The following is a 20,141-nucleotide window of genomic DNA, read 5'->3' as shown; positions in this document are numbered from 1 at the left end:
AAAGGAGAAGTCACAGGGAAGCCCCCAACAGGTCACCATTCTATCTCAAGGTAAGGTATGAAGACAAAAGTCCAGACTTAGCTAGATATGGAAACCTTACTGATGTTATCTCTTCCCATTTGTTTTTTCTTCCCTCAGGGCCTTCTTCACCTCAGTATTCCAGGAAGTGGTCAAAAAGGTAAGAACATCTGAAAACTTAAAACAATACAATATATTAGAGAAAATTACTTTACCTGCAACACGCAAGCAGTTAAGATGCATTAAGAGAAATTGTTGTTTAGTTGCCCAGGTGAAAGATGGGTGATGCTGCCATGAAAGAATTTGGGGCAGCCGCCCCGTACCTGAGGAAGTCAGACAGGGAGCGTCTGGAGGCCCAGACCCGTCCGTTTGACATGAAGAAGGAATGTTTTGTTCCTGACCCCGATGAGGAATACGTAAAGGCTTCCATCGTAAGTCGTGACAGTGATAAAGTCACTGCTCAGACAGCGAAAGGGAAGGTCAGTACGCAGAAGTGATGCTGCTTTAAAGGCAGCTTATTTTTTTCCACCAGTGAAAGCAGCTTGTTAACAGAAACTCTGTTGATTTTTCAGACTGTCACCGTGAAGGAGTGTGACATACATCCTCAGAACCCGCCAAAGTTTGATAAAATTGAAGATATGGCGATGTTCACCTTCCTCCATGAGCCAGCTGTGCTGTTTAACCTCAAAGAGCGTTACGCAGCGTGGATGATCTATGTAAGTGGAAAAAAGGTTAACTTTCCACCCCTTTATATACCAATCCAAATTCAGATCATTTAAAAAAAATGTTTCCATTTCAAATTCTCTCAGACCTACTCTGGGCTGTTCTGTGTGACTGTCAACCCCTACAAGTGGCTGCCAGTCTACAACCAAGAGGTGGTTGTTGCCTACAGGGGAAAGAAGAGGAGTGAAGCTCCTCCTCACATCTTCTCCATCTCTGACAATGCCTACCAGTACATGCTTACAGGTCATTTATTTTCAATGAGCATCACATTTTCAGTTGAGTGAGGGTCAAAAAGAGTAAGCCCTTCAGTAATCCTTTCTTCTCTTTTTTTCAGACAGAGAAAATCAGTCCATTCTCATCACGTATGTTAATTCATTTGGAATCCTCAAAAATACCATGTTGTCATAACTTTGGTAAAATGTAGATTTTCTGCTCTTGTTTCTGCCTTTATTTTAGCCAAAAAAATGTGATTGGTACCGAATCTTGAGTAAAGAATCTTTAGCAAGGAACAGAGTACCTTCCTCAAGCATTCAAACACCTTGCACTTTTTCAATTCTAATAACAATAAAGCACAATGTTCTTTGTATTTCACAAGGATTTTAAGTGATAGACCTTCTAGATTTTAAAACAACTAAAAATCAGAAAGGTGGAGTATGTAGTTCCCACTAACCAATACTATATAGAACCAACTTTCTCTACAGTTTAGGCTCCTAGTTTTTTGGGATATGTCTGTAGCAGCTTTACACCTTTCGCAAAGCTGCTACAGACTTTTCGCTTGTTCTTTAGCATAAAATAGCTCACGCTCAATCAGATTGCATGGATTGTCTCTAGACATAAGTTTTCAACTCCTGCCAGAAATTCCTTAATTAAATTTCAGTTGAACTTTGACTGGGCCACTGTATGACATGGATATGGTTTGCTGAAAACAGCTCAACTGTAGCTCACTCCATCCAGCTTTCCAACTCTGATCAGATGCTCAGATCCTGATCCCATAACATAATGCTGCTACCACCATGTGTAACTGTGAGGATGGGATGTCATTTTTCCAGTACACAATATCTTTGAATGCAGGACAAAACATTTAATTTTGGTCTCTACTGACGATATGTTTATGATGTCCTCTGAATGGCTTGTAGCAAACTACTAACATGACCTCTTATAGCTTTCTGTCTTCTTGACAGTCTTCTATAAATACCAGATTTGTACAGAGCACAACTACCTGCTAGCCTGTCAAATAAATCTCTTAGCTGAGCTGTGGATCTCTGCAGCTGTCATGGAATTACCATGGGTCTCTTGGCTGCTTCTAAATAACTCCCTTCTCAACATGCCTGTGAGTTTAGATAGACAACCATGTCTTGGTAGGATTGCATCCCTGCTATGCGCTTTCAGAGTTTGGATTGAGGTCTGGATAGAGCTTTGTGAGATGTCCAAACCTGGGATTGTTTTATGACCTCGGCTTTAAGCGCCTCCATAAACATGTCGGTGTTTGTTCAATAGTGATCTCTAACAAGTCCTCGGAAGTTTTATCCAGACCAGTTATATTTATACCAAGATTTTTTTTATACAGAGGCAAACTTCACTTACTGATTAGGTGTCTAATGAATGCAGTTGGTTGCCAACAAATGTACTAATGTATGGCACATGTTTCACATTTTCCTTTCACATTTTCCTCTCCTTTCCTGTCCCTCTTCACATACACTACTCTCTGTTGGTCTATCACACAAAATCCCGATAAATACATAGAAGGTTGTGAAAGTGAAATGATTAAATGTTTTAAAAAAGGCTAAGAACATGTTTACAAGCAACCGTATAATATATAGTACATTGATTAGTTCGTTTTAGTTTGATAACAGTGGATGTGAATCTGTGTTATTAATAATAGTGTTGGATGCCATCTTTTCCACCTAATAAAGCCTTTTACTTTGTGTCTTCAGTGGAGAATCTGGTGCTGGAAAAACTGTTAACACCAAGAGAGTCATTCAGTACTTTGCCAGCATTGCAGCTGGAGGTGGGAAAAAGGACACAGGCTCTGAGAAAAAGGTAATACTTCTGAAATTGCAGAATGTCAGCTCTTGGACGTACGTTTTCACTTCTTTAACAGTAAGTTTCATTTTGGTAGGGTACATTGGAGGATCAAATCATCCAATGCAACCCGGCATTAGAGGCCTTTGGTAATGCAAAAACCATCAGAAATGATAACTCTTCCAGATTTGTAAGTTCCTCTCTGTAATGACTCTTCTCCCACTGCATAAATCACAACATAACTTTTCTTGTCATCTTGTATTTTAGGGAAAATTTATCCGTATTCATTTTGCAGCCAGTGGAAAGCTGGCTTCAGCTGATATTGAGACATGTAAGTGGTGCCTTCTTTTTCTTTAAGTTTGCTTTTACATAAAAAAATGACTCATTCAACCTACATGATGCAAATGCCTTTACAGATCTGCTAGAGAAGTCCAGAGTAACCTTTCAGCTTAGGGCTGAAAGAGATTACCACATCTTCTATCAAATTCTGTCTCAGAAGAAACCTGAGCTGCTTGGTAAATAAAAACATCAGATTTTCAAATCAGTACAAATTGATTTTGCATCATTGCATAATGTAGTTATAAGTCATCTTCTTGGCCTACTTTACAGAAATGCTCCTCATTACAAACAACCCCTATGACTACGCCTTCATCTCCCAAGGAGAGACGACGGTAGCCTCCATCAATGATGCAGAAGAGCTGATAGCAACTGATGTGAGTAGGACTTACTTTACAGAGTAATTAGAATATTTGACACATAATATTGTACTGTATTTTATAGCAGGTATTATATACACTTAATATTATACAGCAAATACTTAGTCCCATAGGTAATAAAACATAAAAAAAATTTCATGCAGGAGGCCTTTGATGTATTGGGCTTCACTCAAGAGGAGAAGAATGGCATTTACAAACTGACTGGTGCCATAATGCACTATGGTAACATGAAGTTTAAGAACAAGCAGCGTGAAGAGCAGGCCGAGGCAGATGGCACTGAAGGTGAGAGAGGAATTCTATAATTTGTAAACTCGTAAACTGTTAGGAAAATTATATTAATTAATCTATAATTCATGTTTTTAATTTTAGATGCTGACAAATCAGCTTACCTCATGGGCCTGAACTCTGCTGACCTCATTAAAGGTCTCTGTCACCCAAGAGTCAAAGTAGGAAATGAATGGGTCACCAAGGGACAAAATGTTCAACAGGTAGGAATTAAACACAGCAAGCTAAATTACCTTCTATCATTTATATGGAGACACGTAACATATCATGCATAGACTACGCACACTGGAATATGAACATTACTATGTTTTTTTTAAGTTTGCATTTCTTTATTTTTAGGTGTATTATGCGGTTGGAGCTCTGGCTAAAGCAGTGTATGAGAAGATGTTCTTGTGGATGGTGGTGAGAATCAACCATTCACTCGACACCAAGCAGCCTCGCCAGTATTTCATTGGAGTGCTGGACATTGCTGGATTTGAGATCTTTGATGTGAGATTAATCTGCTCATATAATTTTGCTATATGTGCAACAACTGGAAAGCAATGCTGGTAAGAAGGATGAGTACTAAAGAATATTGTTGTCAACTTCCAGTTCAACACCTTCGAGCAGCTGTGCATCAACTTCACCAATGAAAAACTGCAACAGTTTTTCAACCACCACATGTTTGTGCTGGAGCAGGAAGAGTACAAGAAAGAAGGAATTGAATGGACTTTCATTGACTTTGGTATGGATCTGCAGGCCTGTATTGACCTGATTGAAAAGGTGAGAATCAGAATATCAAAAATATGAAGAAAGTAAAAGGTCATTTGTGTTTCAAACCACTTTTATTACCCTTTCAGCCCATGGGTATCATGTCCATCCTCGAAGAGGAGTGCATGTTTCCCAAAGCCTCTGATGCTACATTTAAAGCTAAGCTTTATGACAATCATCTGGGAAAATCCAGCAACTTCCAGAAACCCAGGATTGTCAAAGGCAAACCAGAGGCCCATTTTGCCCTGGTTCACTATGCTGGAACTGTTGACTATAATATCAACAATTGGCTGGTGAAGAACAAGGATCCTCTGAATGAGACTGTTGTTGGGCTGTACCAGAAGTCTACACTCAAGCTGCTTGGTATTCTCTTTGCAAATTATGCAGGAGCTGATTCAGGTAAAGGGACATTATAGCTCAACCTTCAGAACAAAGATTGAAAAAGTTATTTCTGTGTTTATTAGTCTAATGTATAGACTTTTGTAATGCTAAATAGTTGAAAGTGGAAAAGGTGGCAAAGGAGGAGGAAGCAAGAAGAAGGGATCATCTTTTCAAACTGTATCTGCCCTTCACAGGGTAAGTAAAGTCAAATATCTGAGAGTCAAAACTGATTTCCACTCAGTAACTCAGATATGTTGGTGTTAACACAGACTAAATATTCAGCATTGTAGTTAATGTCATGCACAGGAGAACCTGAATAAGTTAATGACCAACCTGAGGTCTACCCACCCCCACTTTGTACGCTGCATCATCCCCAACGAGAGCAAGACTCCTGGGGCCATGGAGAATCCTCTGGTGATGCACCAGCTGCGCTGTAACGGTGTTCTGGAAGGCATCAGGATCTGTAGGAAAGGCTTCCCTAACAGGATCCTCTATGGAGACTTCAAGCAGAGGTATTACGTCAGTAAATCCAAAGGGTATTACCTTAGTACAACCCAGGAGTTGTTCTCTACAATGTCCTGCTAACAAATATATGACTTCCCAGATATCGTATCTTGAATCCTGCTGCCATCCCTGAGGGACAGTTCATTGACAGCAGGAAGGGAGCCGAAAAACTTCTTGGATCTCTTGATATCGATCATAACCAGTACAAGTTTGGGCACACTAAGGTAAATAAAACATTAAAAAGTCAGAACTACAGACCAAATGTTGTATTTCCCATTCAGTAGACTGCAGAAAATGATTTGTAGTGATTTCATATATATTAATATATTATATAGTTGAAGTTTAAGATGACACTCTTAAGCCTATTCCAATTTTGGGATGTATTCGATTTACAATTTCAAACTGTCATAACTAAAATGGTTGTAAGACAGAGTTGTCTCTCCAAGGTTACAAATACATTGTACATGTATCTTAATAAGTAGTACATAGTTACATCTTGTTCCATGTCCCTAAAGGTGTTCTTTAAAGCTGGTCTTCTTGGTCAACTGGAGGAGATGAGGGATGATCGCTTGTCACTCATTATCACTGGAATCCAGGCGAGATCTAGAGGTTTACTTGCAAGAGTTGAATTCCAGAAGATTGTTGAAAGAAGGTATGAATTGGGACCTTTAAAATAACACTAAATACAAGAACTTCACAACTTTGAAAATTACTATAACAGCAGCAATTATCTTTTTACAGGGATGCACTACTCGTAATCCAGTGGAACATCCGCGCCTTCATGGGGGTCAAGAATTGGCCCTGGATGAAGTTGTACTTCAAGATCAAACCTCTCCTGAGATCTGCTGAAGCAGAAAAAGAGATGGCCAACATGAAGGAAGAATTCCTGAAACTGAAAGAGGCCTATGCAAAATCTGAAGCTCGCAGAAAAGAGCTGGAGGAGAAAACTGTCTCTCTTCTCCAGGAGAAAAATGACCTGCAGCTCCAAGTCCAAGCTGTAAGTCTCCCAGCATCATGTGTATTCAATAAGACATAACATACTTATATTGAGTGTTGCTGCTCAACCGATTTTATAAATATAATCATTTAGGAGCAAGATAATCTTGCTGATGCAGAGGAGAGGTGTGAGGGGCTAATCAAACACAAAATTCAAATGGAAGCAAAAGTCAAAGAGCTTTCTGAGAGACTGGAGGATGAAGAGGAAATAAATGCTGAACTGACTGCTAAGAAGAGGAAGCTGGAGGATGAATGCTCTGAGTTGAAGAAGGACATTGATGACTTGGAGCTAACTCTGGCAAAAGTGGAGAAAGAGAAACACGCAACAGAGAACAAGGTTCGGAATTGTGACTTTTTATTAAAGTTAAAACAAACAGGAATTATTTAGTCCATAATCCAAGTCTTAATTTTCTTATTTGCTTCATTTACAGGTAAAAAACCTTGTTGAAGAGATGGCTGCTTTGGATGAAATCATTGCCAAGCTGACCAAGGAGAAAAAAGCTTTACAGGAAGCTCACCAACAAACCCTGGATGACCTACAGAGTGAGGAAGACAAAGTCAACACTCTGACCAAGGCCAAGGCAAAGCTGGAGCAGCAAGTGGACGATGTAAGACTTTAATGGTCAACTAATTGGAACTAATTCCGAATTAGTTCAGAATTCCAACTAATGTATACATCTGTTAGTATAACAAAGATTATTGTGTAATTTTCTGATAATTTTCAGCTTGAGGGATCTCTTGAGCAAGAGAAGAAGATTAGACTGGACCTTGAGAGAGCAAAAAGAAAGCTGGAGGGAGACTTAAAGTTGACCCAGGAAAGTCTTATGGACGTTGAGAATGACAAGCAACAACTTGAAGAGCGTCTCAAAAAGTAAAAAATATTTGAACAATTTATTTGATCCAAACAAAGAATAATCTAAAAATATACCTAGTATGGTGGATTTATAACTTTGCTTTTTCAAAACAGGAAAGACTTTGAACTAAGTCAACTGAATAACAAAATTGAGGATGAGCAAGCTATTGCCATTCAGCTTCAGAAGAAACTGAAAGAACTTCAAGTAATCAACAGACCATAACACATTTGAAAAGTAGGCAAAACAATGAATAAAGTCTGTAAACATAAGAATTATCCTCCAACAGGCCCGCATTGAAGAGCTGGAGGAAGAGCTTGAGGCAGAACGAGCTGCTCGAGCCAAGGTGGAGAAGCAGAGAGCAGACTTGGCTAGAGAGTTAGAGGAGATCAGTGAGAGACTGGAGGAGGCTGGAGGAGCCACAGCCGCCCAGATTGAGATGAACAAGAAGAGGGAGGCTGAGTTCCAGAAACTCCGCAGAGACCTCGAAGAGGCCACGCTGCACCATGAAGCCACCACTGCCACTCTCAGGAAGAAACAAGCCGACACTGTTGCTGACCTGGGAGAACAGATCGACAACCTGCAGAGAGTCAAGCAGAAGCTGGAGAAGGAGAAGAGCGAGCTTAGACTGGAGCTGGATGATGTAGTCTCCAATATGGAGCACATTCTGAAGACCAAGGTGAACTAATGCTACTCACATATGTATTTATGAAAATGGTACATACAAAAGATAGATGCTATATTTTGTATTCATTTCTGAAATTTCAGATCAATCTTGAGAAAACCTGCAGAACTCTTGAAGATCAAATGAACGAATACAAAACCAAGTTTGAAGAGGCGCAACGCTGCATTAATGACTTCAACATGCAAAAAGCAAAACTTCAAACAGAAAATGGTACAGTGTCTTTGTGAATAAACAAAGAAAAATGTTTTGTCTGAATAATGTTTAAGTTCAAAGAATTTATAGTCCAGTACAAGTTCCAAAAGAAACATTAACACAATTTTTACCACTTAAAAAAAAATCCTAGGTGAACTCTCTAGGCAGCTGGAGGAAAAGGACTCATTAGTGTCTCAGCTGACAAGAGGAAAAATGTCCTACACTCAACAGATTGAAGATCTGAAGAGGCAGCTTGAAGAGGAGACAAAGGTAAATTAAATGTTGGGCCTGACAGACTATCCAGTGCCTTTAATTTTCACATGTTGCATAATTACTTTTTGGTAACAGGCCAAGAATGCACTAGCCCATGCGGTACAGTCTGCTCGCCATGACTGTGACCTCCTCAGGGAGCAGTACGAGGAGGAGCAGGAGGCCAAGGCTGAACTGCAGCGCAGCATGTCCAAGGCCAACTCTGAGGTGGCTCAGTGGAGAACCAAGTACGAAACTGATGCCATCCAGAGAACTGAGGAACTGGAGGAAGCCAAGTAAGACGTTGAGCTTCAATCTAGAACCATAACACAATACTAAAACAGACATTTCACTTCGTCTAGCAGATCAGCTTTTTGTTTGTGTTATGTTCCTACTAAGATGTAAGACGATCAAAAAGTTTGTCTGTTGGATGACCTTGCAACTGGTGCTTACATTTTCTTATGCATTATTTATCAAACTTCAGGTTCATTAAATGCTTTTAATGACAATTTCTCAAGGAAGAAGCTGGCTCAGCGTCTGCAGGAGGCTGAGGAGGCTGTTGAAGCAGTGAATGCCAAGTGCTCCTCTCTGGAGAAGACCAAACACAGGCTGCAGAATGAGATTGAAGATCTCATGGTGGATGTGGAGAGGTCTAATGCTGCTGCTGCTGCTCTGGACAAGAAGCAAAGGAACTTTGACAAGGTAAAGTCCTGTTAGTTTACATACCATGAAGTAGATTCAATATATGTAGGGTTTCTTTGTAGACTAGCTAATGTTGAAAGGTGGATATGACTAAATTACGCTTCAAGTTCTCTTCCAGTAAAGAGAATAATGATTATTGTTCACCTGTCTTTCCTCTGCAGGTCTTGTCTGAGTGGAAGCAGAAATATGAAGAATCTCAGTGTGAGCTGGAAAGCTCCCAGAAAGAGGCAAGAGCTTTGAGCACTGAGCTTTTCAAACTTAAAAACTCCTATGAAGAGTCTCTGGACCATCTGGAGACCATGAAGAGGGAGAACAAGAATCTGCAGGGTCAGATGTACTGCTTGCCATGCAAAAGTTTGAAAAAATGTTCTGTGTGTAATTATATCACCCAATGTTTTTACTCTGCTTGGTGTCACACAGAGGAAATTTCTGACCTCACTGAGCAACTTGGTGAGAGTGGAAAAAATATCCATGAGCTGGAAAAGCTTCGAAAACAGCTGGAACAAGAAAAGAGTGAGATTCAGTCTGCTCTTGAAGAAGCGGAGGTATATACCTTTGTTAAGGGATAAAAGGTATTTCAAAAGAACGTCATTATGTGCTGTAAACCTCTGTACATTTCTTCCCACCAGGCTTCCCTAGAACACGAAGAGGGCAAGATTTTACGGGCCCAATTGGAATTCAACCAAATCAAAGCTGATATTGAACGTAAACTGGCTGAGAAAGATGAGGAAATGGAGCAGTGCAAGAGGAACCTGCAGAGGACAATCGACACCCTGCAGAGTTCTCTTGAGGCCGAGTGCCGCAGCAGGAATGAAGCCCTTCGTCTGAAAAAGAAGATGGAGGGAGACCTCAACGAGATGGAGATCCAGCTTAGCCAAGCCAACAGGCAGGCAGCTGAGTCCCAGAAACAACTCAAGTCTGTTCATGCACATCTGAAGGTAAACTAAAACAGAATAAGCTCACTTTCTACTCTTAAACTATCTATATGCATTAATGTGGTTAATGCCATTCTGTAAAGGATTGCCAAATTCAGCTGGATGAGGCGGTTCGGGCCAATGATGACCTTAAAGAGAACATGGCCATTGTTGAAAGACGCAACAACCTGCTTCAGGCAGAACTGGAGGAACTGAGGGGCGCTTTAGAGCAAACCGAACGAAGCCGCAAACTTGCTGAGCAAGAGCTGCTGGATGTTAGTGAGCGGGTGCAGCTACTGCACTCACAGGTGAGACTACATCTCAAAGGTAACAACACTCAATGTTTGTATCACAAACTCTCAAATATCTCATTTTGAAACCATGCAGAACACCAGCCTGATAAACCAGAAGAAGAAGCTGGAGGGTGATACAGTCCAGCTTCAATCTGAAGTAGAGGACGCGCTGCAGGAATGCAGAAATGCTGAAGAGAAGGCCAAGAAGGCCATCACTGATGCTGCCATGATGGCAGAGGAGCTGAAGAAAGAGCAGGACACCAGCGCTCACCTGGAGCGCATGAAGAAGAACATGGAGCAGACCATCAAAGATTTGCAGCACCGTCTGGATGAAGCTGAACAGATCGCCATGAAGGGAGGCAAGAAGCAGGTCCAGAAGCTCGAGGCCAGGGTGAGTGAAATCACTGAACATATAATACAAATTTGAGCTGAAACAATGAGCCATTTATGACTGAACCCTTATGTACCTGTTATTTAAATAAAACATTTTTTATAGATTTACAGCGTTTCTCCACTCTGGACAAACGCTGTGTGTGTGTAACACTTATCTCCTTTGCTCTTGATACAACAGAGAAAATAAAGATATTATGTCCTGATGTGTCCAGGTGAGGGAACTTGAGAACGAAGTGGAGTCAGAGCAGAAGAAAAGTGGAGAAGCAGTAAAAGGAATGCGCAAATATGAGAGACGCATCAAGGAGCTCACATACCAGGTAAAATTTCAATTTGGAAATATTTGTACAATTAGTAAGGATCCATCTTTACCAAGAATTTTTAATTGAACTTAAAAGAGTTTAAATATGTTCCATCTACTGGAAGAATCAGACTATAAACATTCAGACAAGAAGAATCAGACTAAAGAGAACGTAGTATTCATAAATCCTGTTTTACATTCCCATTCAATGATCTATGCAGACCGAGGAGGACCGCAAGAATGTTGCACGTCTGCAGGATCTGGTTGACAAACTGCAGCTTAAAGTGAAGGCATATAAAAGAGCTGCTGAGGAATCTGTAAGTTTGGGATTTCCTAGAAATGTGGTAGACTTAGGACGAGCATGTGCTTTATTGCTTCAGTGTTTGACAGTTTTCTGCAAAAGAGACCTTAAAGCGCTTGCTCAGTAGTGCGATGTTGCTGTATCTTGCAGGAGGAGCAAGCCAACACTCATATGAGCAAGTTCCGCAAGCTGCAACATGAGCTTGACGAGGCTGAAGAGAGAGCTGACATCGCTGAGTCTCAGGTCAACAAGCTCCGTGCCAAGAGCCGCGATGTGGGGTCAAAGGTCAGAGACTCCTCCAGATTTGAGCACGAAAAATAATTCAATGTGGTAATGCACTTTTTGTTTATTTTCCTGAATGCAGTGTTTCTAGCTTCTGCAGTTTCAATACTAAGAGTAAGAACAAGTAAAAAATGGACTCTGTGGTTAAATACTGACATTTTTCCTTGAAATCAGTGTAAATAAAATACCTTAACTACATGCAAAAACACCCACTTAATATATTTTGACATCTATTTCAGTAATTATCAACAAAAACAATTATTTAAGTGATATTTATCAAGGTGGCCAAGTTTTAATTATAGTGATAGAGTGAGCCTGTGAATGAGTGTGTAAAAAAAATGAAACGAAATAAATCAGACCAGTCTGTTTTACCGATACATTTTATTCTGATTTTCTTGTTTAATGAGCAGTGTTAGTGAATTTTATCTGGCTATTTGTAACACTTTAAGAAAAAGAATGTTTATATTGAACTTATGGTAGAAGTAAGTACTTTCATAACAGGAGCAAGCATGGGCCATTAAAATCTGAACTCATAAAAAATATTGTTTTTCTCTAAGTGTTTTTGACAATAAATCACCTTCAATTGTTTCCGTTTTAGATCAGTTATGTTTATCAGAACAATTTCTACCATCTAAATGCCAAAATAATATAACACATATATGCGTTTTTCTCAGAATTTTATTTTCTTTAAAATCCAAAGTTTAAATAAACGTCCTTTATTTGGTGGGACTGGCTTTAAACTCTACATTTTGGGTAGATGTTTCGGGAATCCTTCCAAAGGGCTTCTCAGTCATTTTCTGGAACCTGCCTTCTTTTGAACAACTCTAAGGATGAACATTAGAAAGTGTTTATATTTATATGTAGTCCTCTGAACAAATGAATACAGGCATCTGGAAATCATACCCAAGACTAAACCACACTTGTGGGTATATTACATAATGTTGTTAGATATTTTTGGATGATTTGGATGAACAAAATGTTGTGAACTAACCAATTAGAACTTCAAAAGTCCAAATGGTCACCTGGGCGTTCCTAATGTTTAAATGCACACTAAACCTGTGGCATGTAAAGCTTTGACTTTGAAAGAAGTAATAATAAAAAAGAAAAACGTTTCAAAAAATCTAGTTATCATTATTATTAAATAAAGGAAAAATCATTTTGTTTAACCTAACTGACAAAAACCAGAAACAGCTTAGTCAGATTCATTGTCAGACAGTGAGAGAAAATTAATCTTTTTACACAGTGTATGAAAACATCTGGTTTAGATGTGGAGCTAATTATATTTTAGATGATTACTTTTCAAGTACAGGTCTGAGTGTTGGCTAGATAGTGAGTTAGATGGTGGTAAAAACAAGATGAGAAAGAGCAGAAAACAGTCAGCGACAGGACTTCATGCAGCTGTCCAACTGTTTTTTTCATTAGTCTTTTTGCATTAATAGCTTTCATGCAGTTAGTACAGCATTCAATGTGTTAGTATACTTATCCACATATGTGTTAAGGTAGTTGATTTAGACGGATTAAATTATTACCCTTGAGATTAGCAGTGGAAAATGTTGTTAAAAAGATATTGTGTAACATAAATTTGCTTCTCTTCAGTACTGTGTGTTTATTTCATTTATTTTCACTATGATCTGCATTATCTAGTCCCATAACTTTCTACATTATTTTCAGTGAAACAATTTATACTTAAGACATTGTGCCTCAATAAAAGACATTCTATAATTACAAAGAAAGTAACGAAAACAATGTTATGATTATTTTACAACACATATTTTTCAAACTCTGTGGGCCATTTTGTGTAACCCTTACTGAATTTACTCAATGTTTAGTTACTAATCCATCACTTATTGTTCCCTTTTTGTCATTCTTCATCACAGAAAGGGCTAGATGAGGAATGAAACAGTGATGGCCACCTAAGACCTTTGGGATCTTCTGTGATGTCCCCCTTGTCTGCAATGTTACTGTAGAATAAAGCAAAATGCATTCAAATTAACAAAAGGAGTCTTTTTTCATTGTTTAAGCAGAAAAAAATGTTCAATGACAACCCTGACCAACAGAATACCAATAGCATAATTTAAACTACAAAATATAGAAATGGCCAGTGAGTACGCACTTTATGCTTAAGCCACAATCTTTAATGTATTTGGAGAACTTTACACCAACAGTGTATTCCATTGCTTTTAGGAGTCACTGAATAAATACTGTTGATTTGTGTATTATTTAATTTCCGTATTTAACATCCAAGGTTTGTCAGACCACATTAATAAACAACCAACATCATGAATACGAATGTAAACAGCTGACATATTGAAGATAAAGTCATTGAGAGGTTGAAAGCTGTGTAACCCAGGAACAAAATGTCCCAAGGTTTGAGCATGAACTACCAAGTCATGGTTATGAGTAAGACATGCAGTACTGGAAGAGGAATGGGAGCAAAGAACAATGAAGACCTGTGAGCTTATATACAAAGGAAAGAGAGAATGACACTGAAAGCATGTGTGGTAATTAGTTAATTGGGAGGCTGTTGAGGAGAACAAATACATACAGTACAAACCCAGGGGATGAGACTAACATTGATCCAATAAATCCATAATGGCAAAACGACAGAGCTAAGAAACTAAACATAAAGGAATGAACTAATAAGGCAATTCCTTACTAACAACAAGGAACCCACAGAAATGTGTTCAGAGGGAAATTAACTATATAAGACAAGATCTTTTAAATAATATTAAAGAAGTCAAAACCTAAAGACCTAAAGATCATGACATAAACTGACAGGCTGGGCAATAATTAAAGAAGGAACAAGGAGCAGAAGATAACTGGAGAATCTGTAACTGGAAAATTGTTAGGTAATATCCTCCACAAATTTGGCTTTTATGGAAGACTAGCAAGAAGAAGCTCAAGAGATTTTCCATTTTCAGTTTATGACAAAACAATGGATGTAGCAATCTGAATAGAGGTAAATATTTACCATCTTTGTACAGCTAATGAATGCCCTATGTTCACAAACAAAAGGGACATGAAGTAAGTGGTCAGATTCTGCCCCCTTGTGTTGACAAGATGTGTTGCAGATATTTTCTGACTGCCTAGGGTCCCCCAAACACACTTCCCCCTAAAAAACCCCAAAGTATTTAATTAATATAAAGCACAGATTTACTGTTACATAAGGATCCAAATAATCCTTATTCCTTATTTTCATGGGAAAAAGATAAACGTAACTTTAAATTTTAGGGCTAATTATATGTATCTAAAGAATTGGGAGTGTACTTTGTGTTTGTTACAAACTTTTTTGCTTTTTCTTTGTTTAAAATGATGTGGAGTGCGTTCTTGTACACTTTATACTAGATTAATGTAGCTTCAGAACCTCGTAAAACAGGATATCTAGGAATTAAATCTCTTGATTTGAGAGGGGGCATTTTGTTTTTACCATGTCTGCAGGTGCGTACATCCTTTATGAGAGTAATATGAAGAAGATCTGGAGTGTTAGTAACATTGGGGCAAATAAAAGCCATGGTGAGTTGGGGATGTAACTTCACTTCATTTTTCTCCCTGTATACCAGTAATGTTTACATTCACAGAGAAAAGGGGCGAAATTATACGTTAAACCAGATGAAGATAATACAAGCATCTAAGGTGCTGTATACGTCCTTAAAAAACCAAACATTTGATACATTTATTTTGCACTGAAAACATTTTACATTTATACAGTACAACATGTTTATACAATGCTGATTTCGTCTGCTGCAGACATATGGATCAGAAAATCTTTGTGACAACTAGATATACTGTAACAAACATACATATAATGTAGCTGGACTGTGAATGAAAAAAATACAATGATTTTATTTATAAAGAGATTAAACACTAACAAATTTTAAATAAGTCTTGTGACGCAAATATATATATATATAGTAGTATTCTTAGGCATTAAATTTTAGCACAAAGGGAATGTATATCATTCCATCCATATTACTTCATGATGTTGGTAAAATAATAAAAAACACTTGCAGTAAAACAATCAAAGTAATGCTCTTCTAACTCAGCTATTTATATTTCTGAAAATGTAAGAGTATATGTCAATTATTTAAGGGCTAATTCAATAGTGCTGTATTTCTTAATGTTAATTGAAAGATGTACAATGCAACATCCAATCAAACATAACAATCACTACTGCAACAAGTTAGTAAGCAATCAGCTACATTTTTGTTTTGGGAAACAGATTTTAGTTAAAATGGGAACATCACCTTAATAAATAAAATATCTAATTTAAAGCATGCAGGTATGCCAAGATGCTCAAGTAGCATTATCGGTAAATGTCAGCTTACCTTCCTTCGGGTTTTGTAGCTGTACAAAGTGGCACAGAGAGACTGTCAGCATATGAAGAAGTGAGGCAGAAGATGGATGCAAGTTGGCACCGAGTGCTTGATCTGTATCTCACATGGCTCCGTCCTCCACAGATTTTCAATAACTACAGAAAGATTACAGGACAACAAAAGAATCTTGTCATCCATGCAATACAAACAAATCTCTCTAATGTTTGCTTAAATGTCCCCCTGAGTCCATAGTAGCATTTAGATGTTGTTACAATTGTATTACAAGCTTTAATTTGTTAATTGCTTAATACATAGGACAGCGATGTTTACAAAGGCTCAAGGACTGTGGCAAATATTAAAACCAGATGGATTTTGAGGTGACACCATTTGTTGTTTCAGCTTAGGAACAATTGGAGCCACCTAAGAGGAGTTATAGATTGAAGCTGGAATGAAAGTCAGTGGGGTGACATGAGTTAACATTTCCAATGGGATGGAAACAGCTGAGAATGATAATCCAATAACATGAAATCAAATTCTTAAAGACGTTTGCATTGTTTACTGATGCCTCGCAAAGCATCACACTTCAACACAGAACTAAGTATGATGGAGTCAGAAGATTTCTATCTTTCAAAACTTTTTAAATAATCCTACCCACTTAAACAGGTGAAAGGATCCTCATTTGTAAAGGCCAAAAAAGTTCTTACATAAATTCAAACTACAAGAAGGCTACATTAAACATCTTACTTCTTCCTTTTATATCAGTCCACATCAATAAAACTCCACATGTGCAATTAAATTAATTTGTGCTATTTCAATTTTTGAAAAACATAAAGCAATATTTAGTCAATTTATTAATTCAAAAAATAATGTAACATATAAAATCATATCCTGTATTCAAAACACAAGAAGGCTGTATTAAGTGACTACTTCTTAGGTCAATCCCACCAATTGTGAGGGAAATCCAGAAGCAAGATTTATTGTTTAAATCTTGCTTAATTGAGTTTCAGTTTTTAAACAGAAAAGAAATACTAATTTAGTTGAACTGTAATATTACGCAATACAATTTTTAAAATAATGTAAGAAATATGAATACATTCTCTCTTTGCCAGAGAGAGCGTTTTCAGTGTAGTGCACCTGCTTCCTCACATCTATCATGACATAAAGTTGCAGTTCAACTTTATCACTGCCCTCAAAGGCTGTCCTTCACAGTCACAGAGGAAAAATCTAGACAAGAATTTGACAGGGTTATCTTTGTCCACAAGGCCAAAGGAGAGGGAACAATGCCATGATACAATGAGACAAAGGGTGTAGACCTTGCGGGGCAGAACAGTGGTGAGTGATAATTTAAAGTCTCTGACCAGAGATTTCACTAAATGGCAGCTGCAATTCTTCATTGTCTCAGCAGTGACTTTGGATGCCGCTCTACTTTGCTGAAGTTTATCTTTTAGATTAGGAATCTTAACAGGGCCAACAAGTCAAGATCTCTTCCACAATCATTGTTTCAGGAACAAATTGGTCTTAATCTTTGTCATTAACCCTCCTTGTCCATCATTCTTCTGTGTGAGGTTTTAAACACGCCTACTCAGCACACTAATAGAGACAGTGAAGGAAAGTAGAGGGAATCCTTGATTTTAGTCCACTATCACAGTTGAAGCATGTTATTAAAACATTTGTGAATTTAAAAAGATACACTCGATATAAAATCTCATATTTTTCTCCAATAGATATTAGCATATTAAGTTAATAAAAAAGATGAAAATAACATTTAGATTTCAGGTTTAAACAAACCCAAGCTAGAGGAAGGTAAAACATGCAAACATTCCATTTAAATGAATCTTAGAAATTATTTATACCAACAGAATTATATTCCAAAATAAAAACATTTTAATTAAACCATCAATAAATCTATAATAATAGCATGAAGAAATTAAATATGATTTCACATGATTAAATTAGGAGTCCCTGTCCTTGATCCCCACCTTTTGCCCTCCCCTTTCATTGTACCATGTATTGTCCTCGCCTTGTTTGACACAAGGTTACAGCAACAAATAGCAGCAGTCCATCCTGCCCAAATAGGACGTTTTTTTTATGTGCAATCTTTATCCAAATATTTATGCCATATTTGGTGGATCAACAGGCTTTATTTAAGGAGATACGGCTTCTGTCCGACACGGCACTGAGCATTTTCTGTGCTTACAGGTTAAGAGTTAAAGGTAAGATAAACATTGTTAACATTATTTGGTACAATTTGATTCTTAACCTAGTTAAACCTTCAAATAAATGCAAAATCTTTCATTTGGAATAACAAATGGTGATTTTATTAGCATGAATTGATTTGGTTTTTGTTTTTCTGACTGATTCTGATCTTTTGAAGTCTAACCCACCCAAGGTAAAAACCAGCTTTGGCTACAAAAGGATTTTTATTGTACAATGAAAAATATTGATGACAATATGATTGAAATACATTTTTTGTTATATTAGATGAATTAGAAATTCAAAGTTAAGTTGTATTATTGTTTTTAGAAGCAACTTTCCTTGTTGACTCCTAGTTTCAAAACAAGTCAAGCAATTAAAAATGAGCATTCTCTAATATATATATATATATAAAAACTGATCTCACGGCAATAAATAATCATAAATTCAAATGACTAATCAGTTTTAAAACTGTAACTTGACATATGATATCCAATTTTTAATCCTGTCAGAGAATAAGATTGCCGTCTTAACAAGTCCTTACAGAAACATTCAACAGTGACTTTTTAACATAATTTTGACAATCTAAAGAAGGCTACTTTTTAAACCAGGTTGAAACATGGGTGATGCCGCCATGGCAGAATTTGGGACTGCTGCTCCTTTTCTAAGGAAATCAGACAGGGAGCGTCTGGAGGCCCAGACTCGCCCCTTTGACATGAAGAGAGAGTGCTTCGTACCTGACCCAGAGGTTGAGTACGTAAAAGCAACCATTCAAAGTCGTGATGGTGACAAAGTCATTGCTGATACAGAACTTGGAAAGGCAAGTGAATTTATATTCAGTACTAAAATGTGTAAAATCAATAATTCATAGAGGTGTTTGATTCTTACTTTTAACATGTTTTATCTTGTTTGTTTTATCTTTTTACTATGGACCTTCTTACATGTCTGGAATAAAGATATTATGATGCTGATGATTCAGTTTAGATGTAAAACAAAGTTTTTGTTGTTTTCTTTTACAGACTGTCACAGTGAAGGAGTGCGATGTACATCCTCAGAACCCGCCAAAGTTTGATAAAATTGAAGATATGGCGATGTTCACCTTCCTCCATGAGCCAGCTGTGCTGTTTAACCTCAAAGAGCGTTATGCAGCGTGGATGATCTATGTAAGAAAGCTCAACTTCAATGTACAAACTAACATTGCAGGGAAATGCAGTCTATTAGATATGTTCAATAAGACAATTATTTCATTATCTTATGTTATTGTTACCTGTTAACCTGCAGACCTACTCTGGGCTGTTCTGTGTGACTGTCAACCCCTACAAGTGGCTGCCAGTCTACAACCAAGAGGTGGTTGTTGCCTACAGGGGAAAGAAGAGGAGTGAAGCTCCTCCTCACATCTTCTCCATCTCTGATAATGCCTACCAGTACATGCTGGCAGGTACAGAAACCCCTTATTTTGTTCACACATCCCTTATGACAATTTTGACTTTATTGCTAAAATTTCTTGTTGACAGATCGAGAAAACCAGTCAATCCTCATTACGTGAGTCAGACTGCAACCTTATATTTCTTCAGTGGTACTAAGTTGTAGATCTTGACAGGAAACCTTTCTTGTATCTTTTACACAGCGGAGAATCTGGAGCTGGAAAGACTGTAAACACCAAGCGTGTCATTCAATACTTTGCCAGCATTGCTGCTGCGCCTGGTGTTGGGAAGAAAGATGCTGCAAGTGAAAAGAAGGTTTGTTTAAAAATGCAACTAAAAAGCTCTAGCTAAAAATTGCTGCAATAAAAAAATATATATTTTGGGGCTGGGACTTAATGCACTAGTTTTAATTCATTAATGAGATAGATTTTAATGTGTTAAAAGTTTTTATACAAATAATTGCTTTTTTTATGTGCAATCCAATAGGTTAGTTTTTGCTTCAAAAGACAATTTTGAAGCTGGAAAAGACTATTGTTGACTGCAAGTTGTTCAAAAAGGAGCTGACATATCACCAAAGCTATTCAAGCCTAAAATATCATCTCAATGAAAGACATGTTGCAAGCACAGATGTCCCCGACGTTGAAGTCAGCATTCAC

At 37.8% G+C, this 20,141-nt stretch overlaps 2 protein-coding genes and 1 long non-coding RNA gene across 5 annotated transcripts in view; 2 read left to right on the top strand and 1 right to left on the bottom strand.

Moving 5' to 3' along the window:
• LOC102232954 (myosin-7) lies at window positions 1-13,548 on the top strand. Of its 2 annotated transcripts, none has more exons than XM_023335993.1 (39): window positions 1-50; window positions 139-178; window positions 282-497; window positions 591-734; window positions 828-984; window positions 1,076-1,103; window positions 2,676-2,781; window positions 2,861-2,953; window positions 3,031-3,094; window positions 3,180-3,278; window positions 3,373-3,476; window positions 3,623-3,761; window positions 3,849-3,967; window positions 4,104-4,253; window positions 4,356-4,526; window positions 4,604-4,913; window positions 5,011-5,090; window positions 5,202-5,407; window positions 5,500-5,623; window positions 5,915-6,051; window positions 6,141-6,396; window positions 6,490-6,732; window positions 6,827-7,003; window positions 7,121-7,266; window positions 7,363-7,453; window positions 7,536-7,925; window positions 8,015-8,141; window positions 8,275-8,393; window positions 8,472-8,668; window positions 8,891-9,074; window positions 9,236-9,401; window positions 9,495-9,619; window positions 9,704-10,012; window positions 10,093-10,296; window positions 10,376-10,672; window positions 10,887-10,991; window positions 11,194-11,289; window positions 11,424-11,558; window positions 13,433-13,548. In XM_023335993.1, the coding sequence occupies exons 3-39, from the start codon at window positions 297-299 to the stop codon at window positions 13,451-13,453; spliced, it is 5,820 nt and encodes a 1,939-aa protein (XP_023191761.1). In that variant the 5' UTR covers window positions 1-50; window positions 139-178; window positions 282-296; the 3' UTR covers window positions 13,454-13,548. The 2 variants fall into 2 exon arrangements, with proteins under 2 accessions (XP_023191761.1, XP_023191760.1); XM_023335992.1 differs by having other exon boundaries at window positions 11,424-11,603.
• Window positions 13,429-20,141, bottom strand: part of LOC111608977 — a 35,834-nt gene continuing 29,121 nt past the window's right edge. For both annotated transcript variants that reach the window (XR_002752943.1, XR_002752945.1), the window contains 2 exons: window positions 15,881-16,023; window positions 13,429-13,516 (listed from right to left, as the gene is read on the bottom strand). This is a non-coding gene — a long non-coding RNA (uncharacterized LOC111608977). The remainder of the gene's footprint in view (window positions 13,517-15,880; window positions 16,024-20,141) is intronic.
• LOC102229576 (myosin-7-like) overlaps window positions 17,929-20,141 on the top strand; it is a 28,313-nt gene continuing 26,100 nt past the window's right edge. The window contains exons 1-6 of the mRNA XM_023335994.1: window positions 17,929-18,081; window positions 18,673-18,881; window positions 19,081-19,224; window positions 19,343-19,499; window positions 19,576-19,603; window positions 19,689-19,800. Of these exons, the coding sequence (XP_023191762.1) occupies window positions 18,681-18,881; window positions 19,081-19,224; window positions 19,343-19,499; window positions 19,576-19,603; window positions 19,689-19,800 (642 nt within the window). The 5' untranslated portion in view covers window positions 17,929-18,081; window positions 18,673-18,680. The remainder of the gene's footprint in view (window positions 18,082-18,672; window positions 18,882-19,080; window positions 19,225-19,342; window positions 19,500-19,575; window positions 19,604-19,688; window positions 19,801-20,141) is intronic.

This window comes from Xiphophorus maculatus, chromosome 6, assembly GCF_002775205.1.
Source record: "Xiphophorus maculatus strain JP 163 A chromosome 6, X_maculatus-5.0-male, whole genome shotgun sequence".
In the NCBI taxonomy this organism is placed as follows: Eukaryota; Metazoa; Chordata; class Actinopteri; order Cyprinodontiformes; family Poeciliidae; genus Xiphophorus; species Xiphophorus maculatus.
The sequence above is the reverse complement of the archived record's forward strand: the minus strand, read 5'-3'. Positions and strand labels throughout refer to the sequence as shown.

What these genes read in the sequence shown, in the direction of transcription:
- LOC102232954 (XM_023335992.1), top strand. Translation starts at nt 297, where the DNA reads ATGGGTGATGCTGCCATGAAAGAATTTGGGGCAGCCGCCCCGTACCTG. An exon ending in ACACAGGCTCTGAGAAAAAG is followed by an intron (nt 2,782 to 2,860) that starts GTAATACTTCTG and finishes TCATTTTGGTAG; the next exon opens with GGTACATTGGAGGATCAAAT. An exon ending in AAGAGCTGATAGCAACTGAT is followed by an intron (nt 3,477 to 3,622) that starts GTGAGTAGGACT and finishes AATTTCATGCAG; the next exon opens with GAGGCCTTTGATGTATTGGG.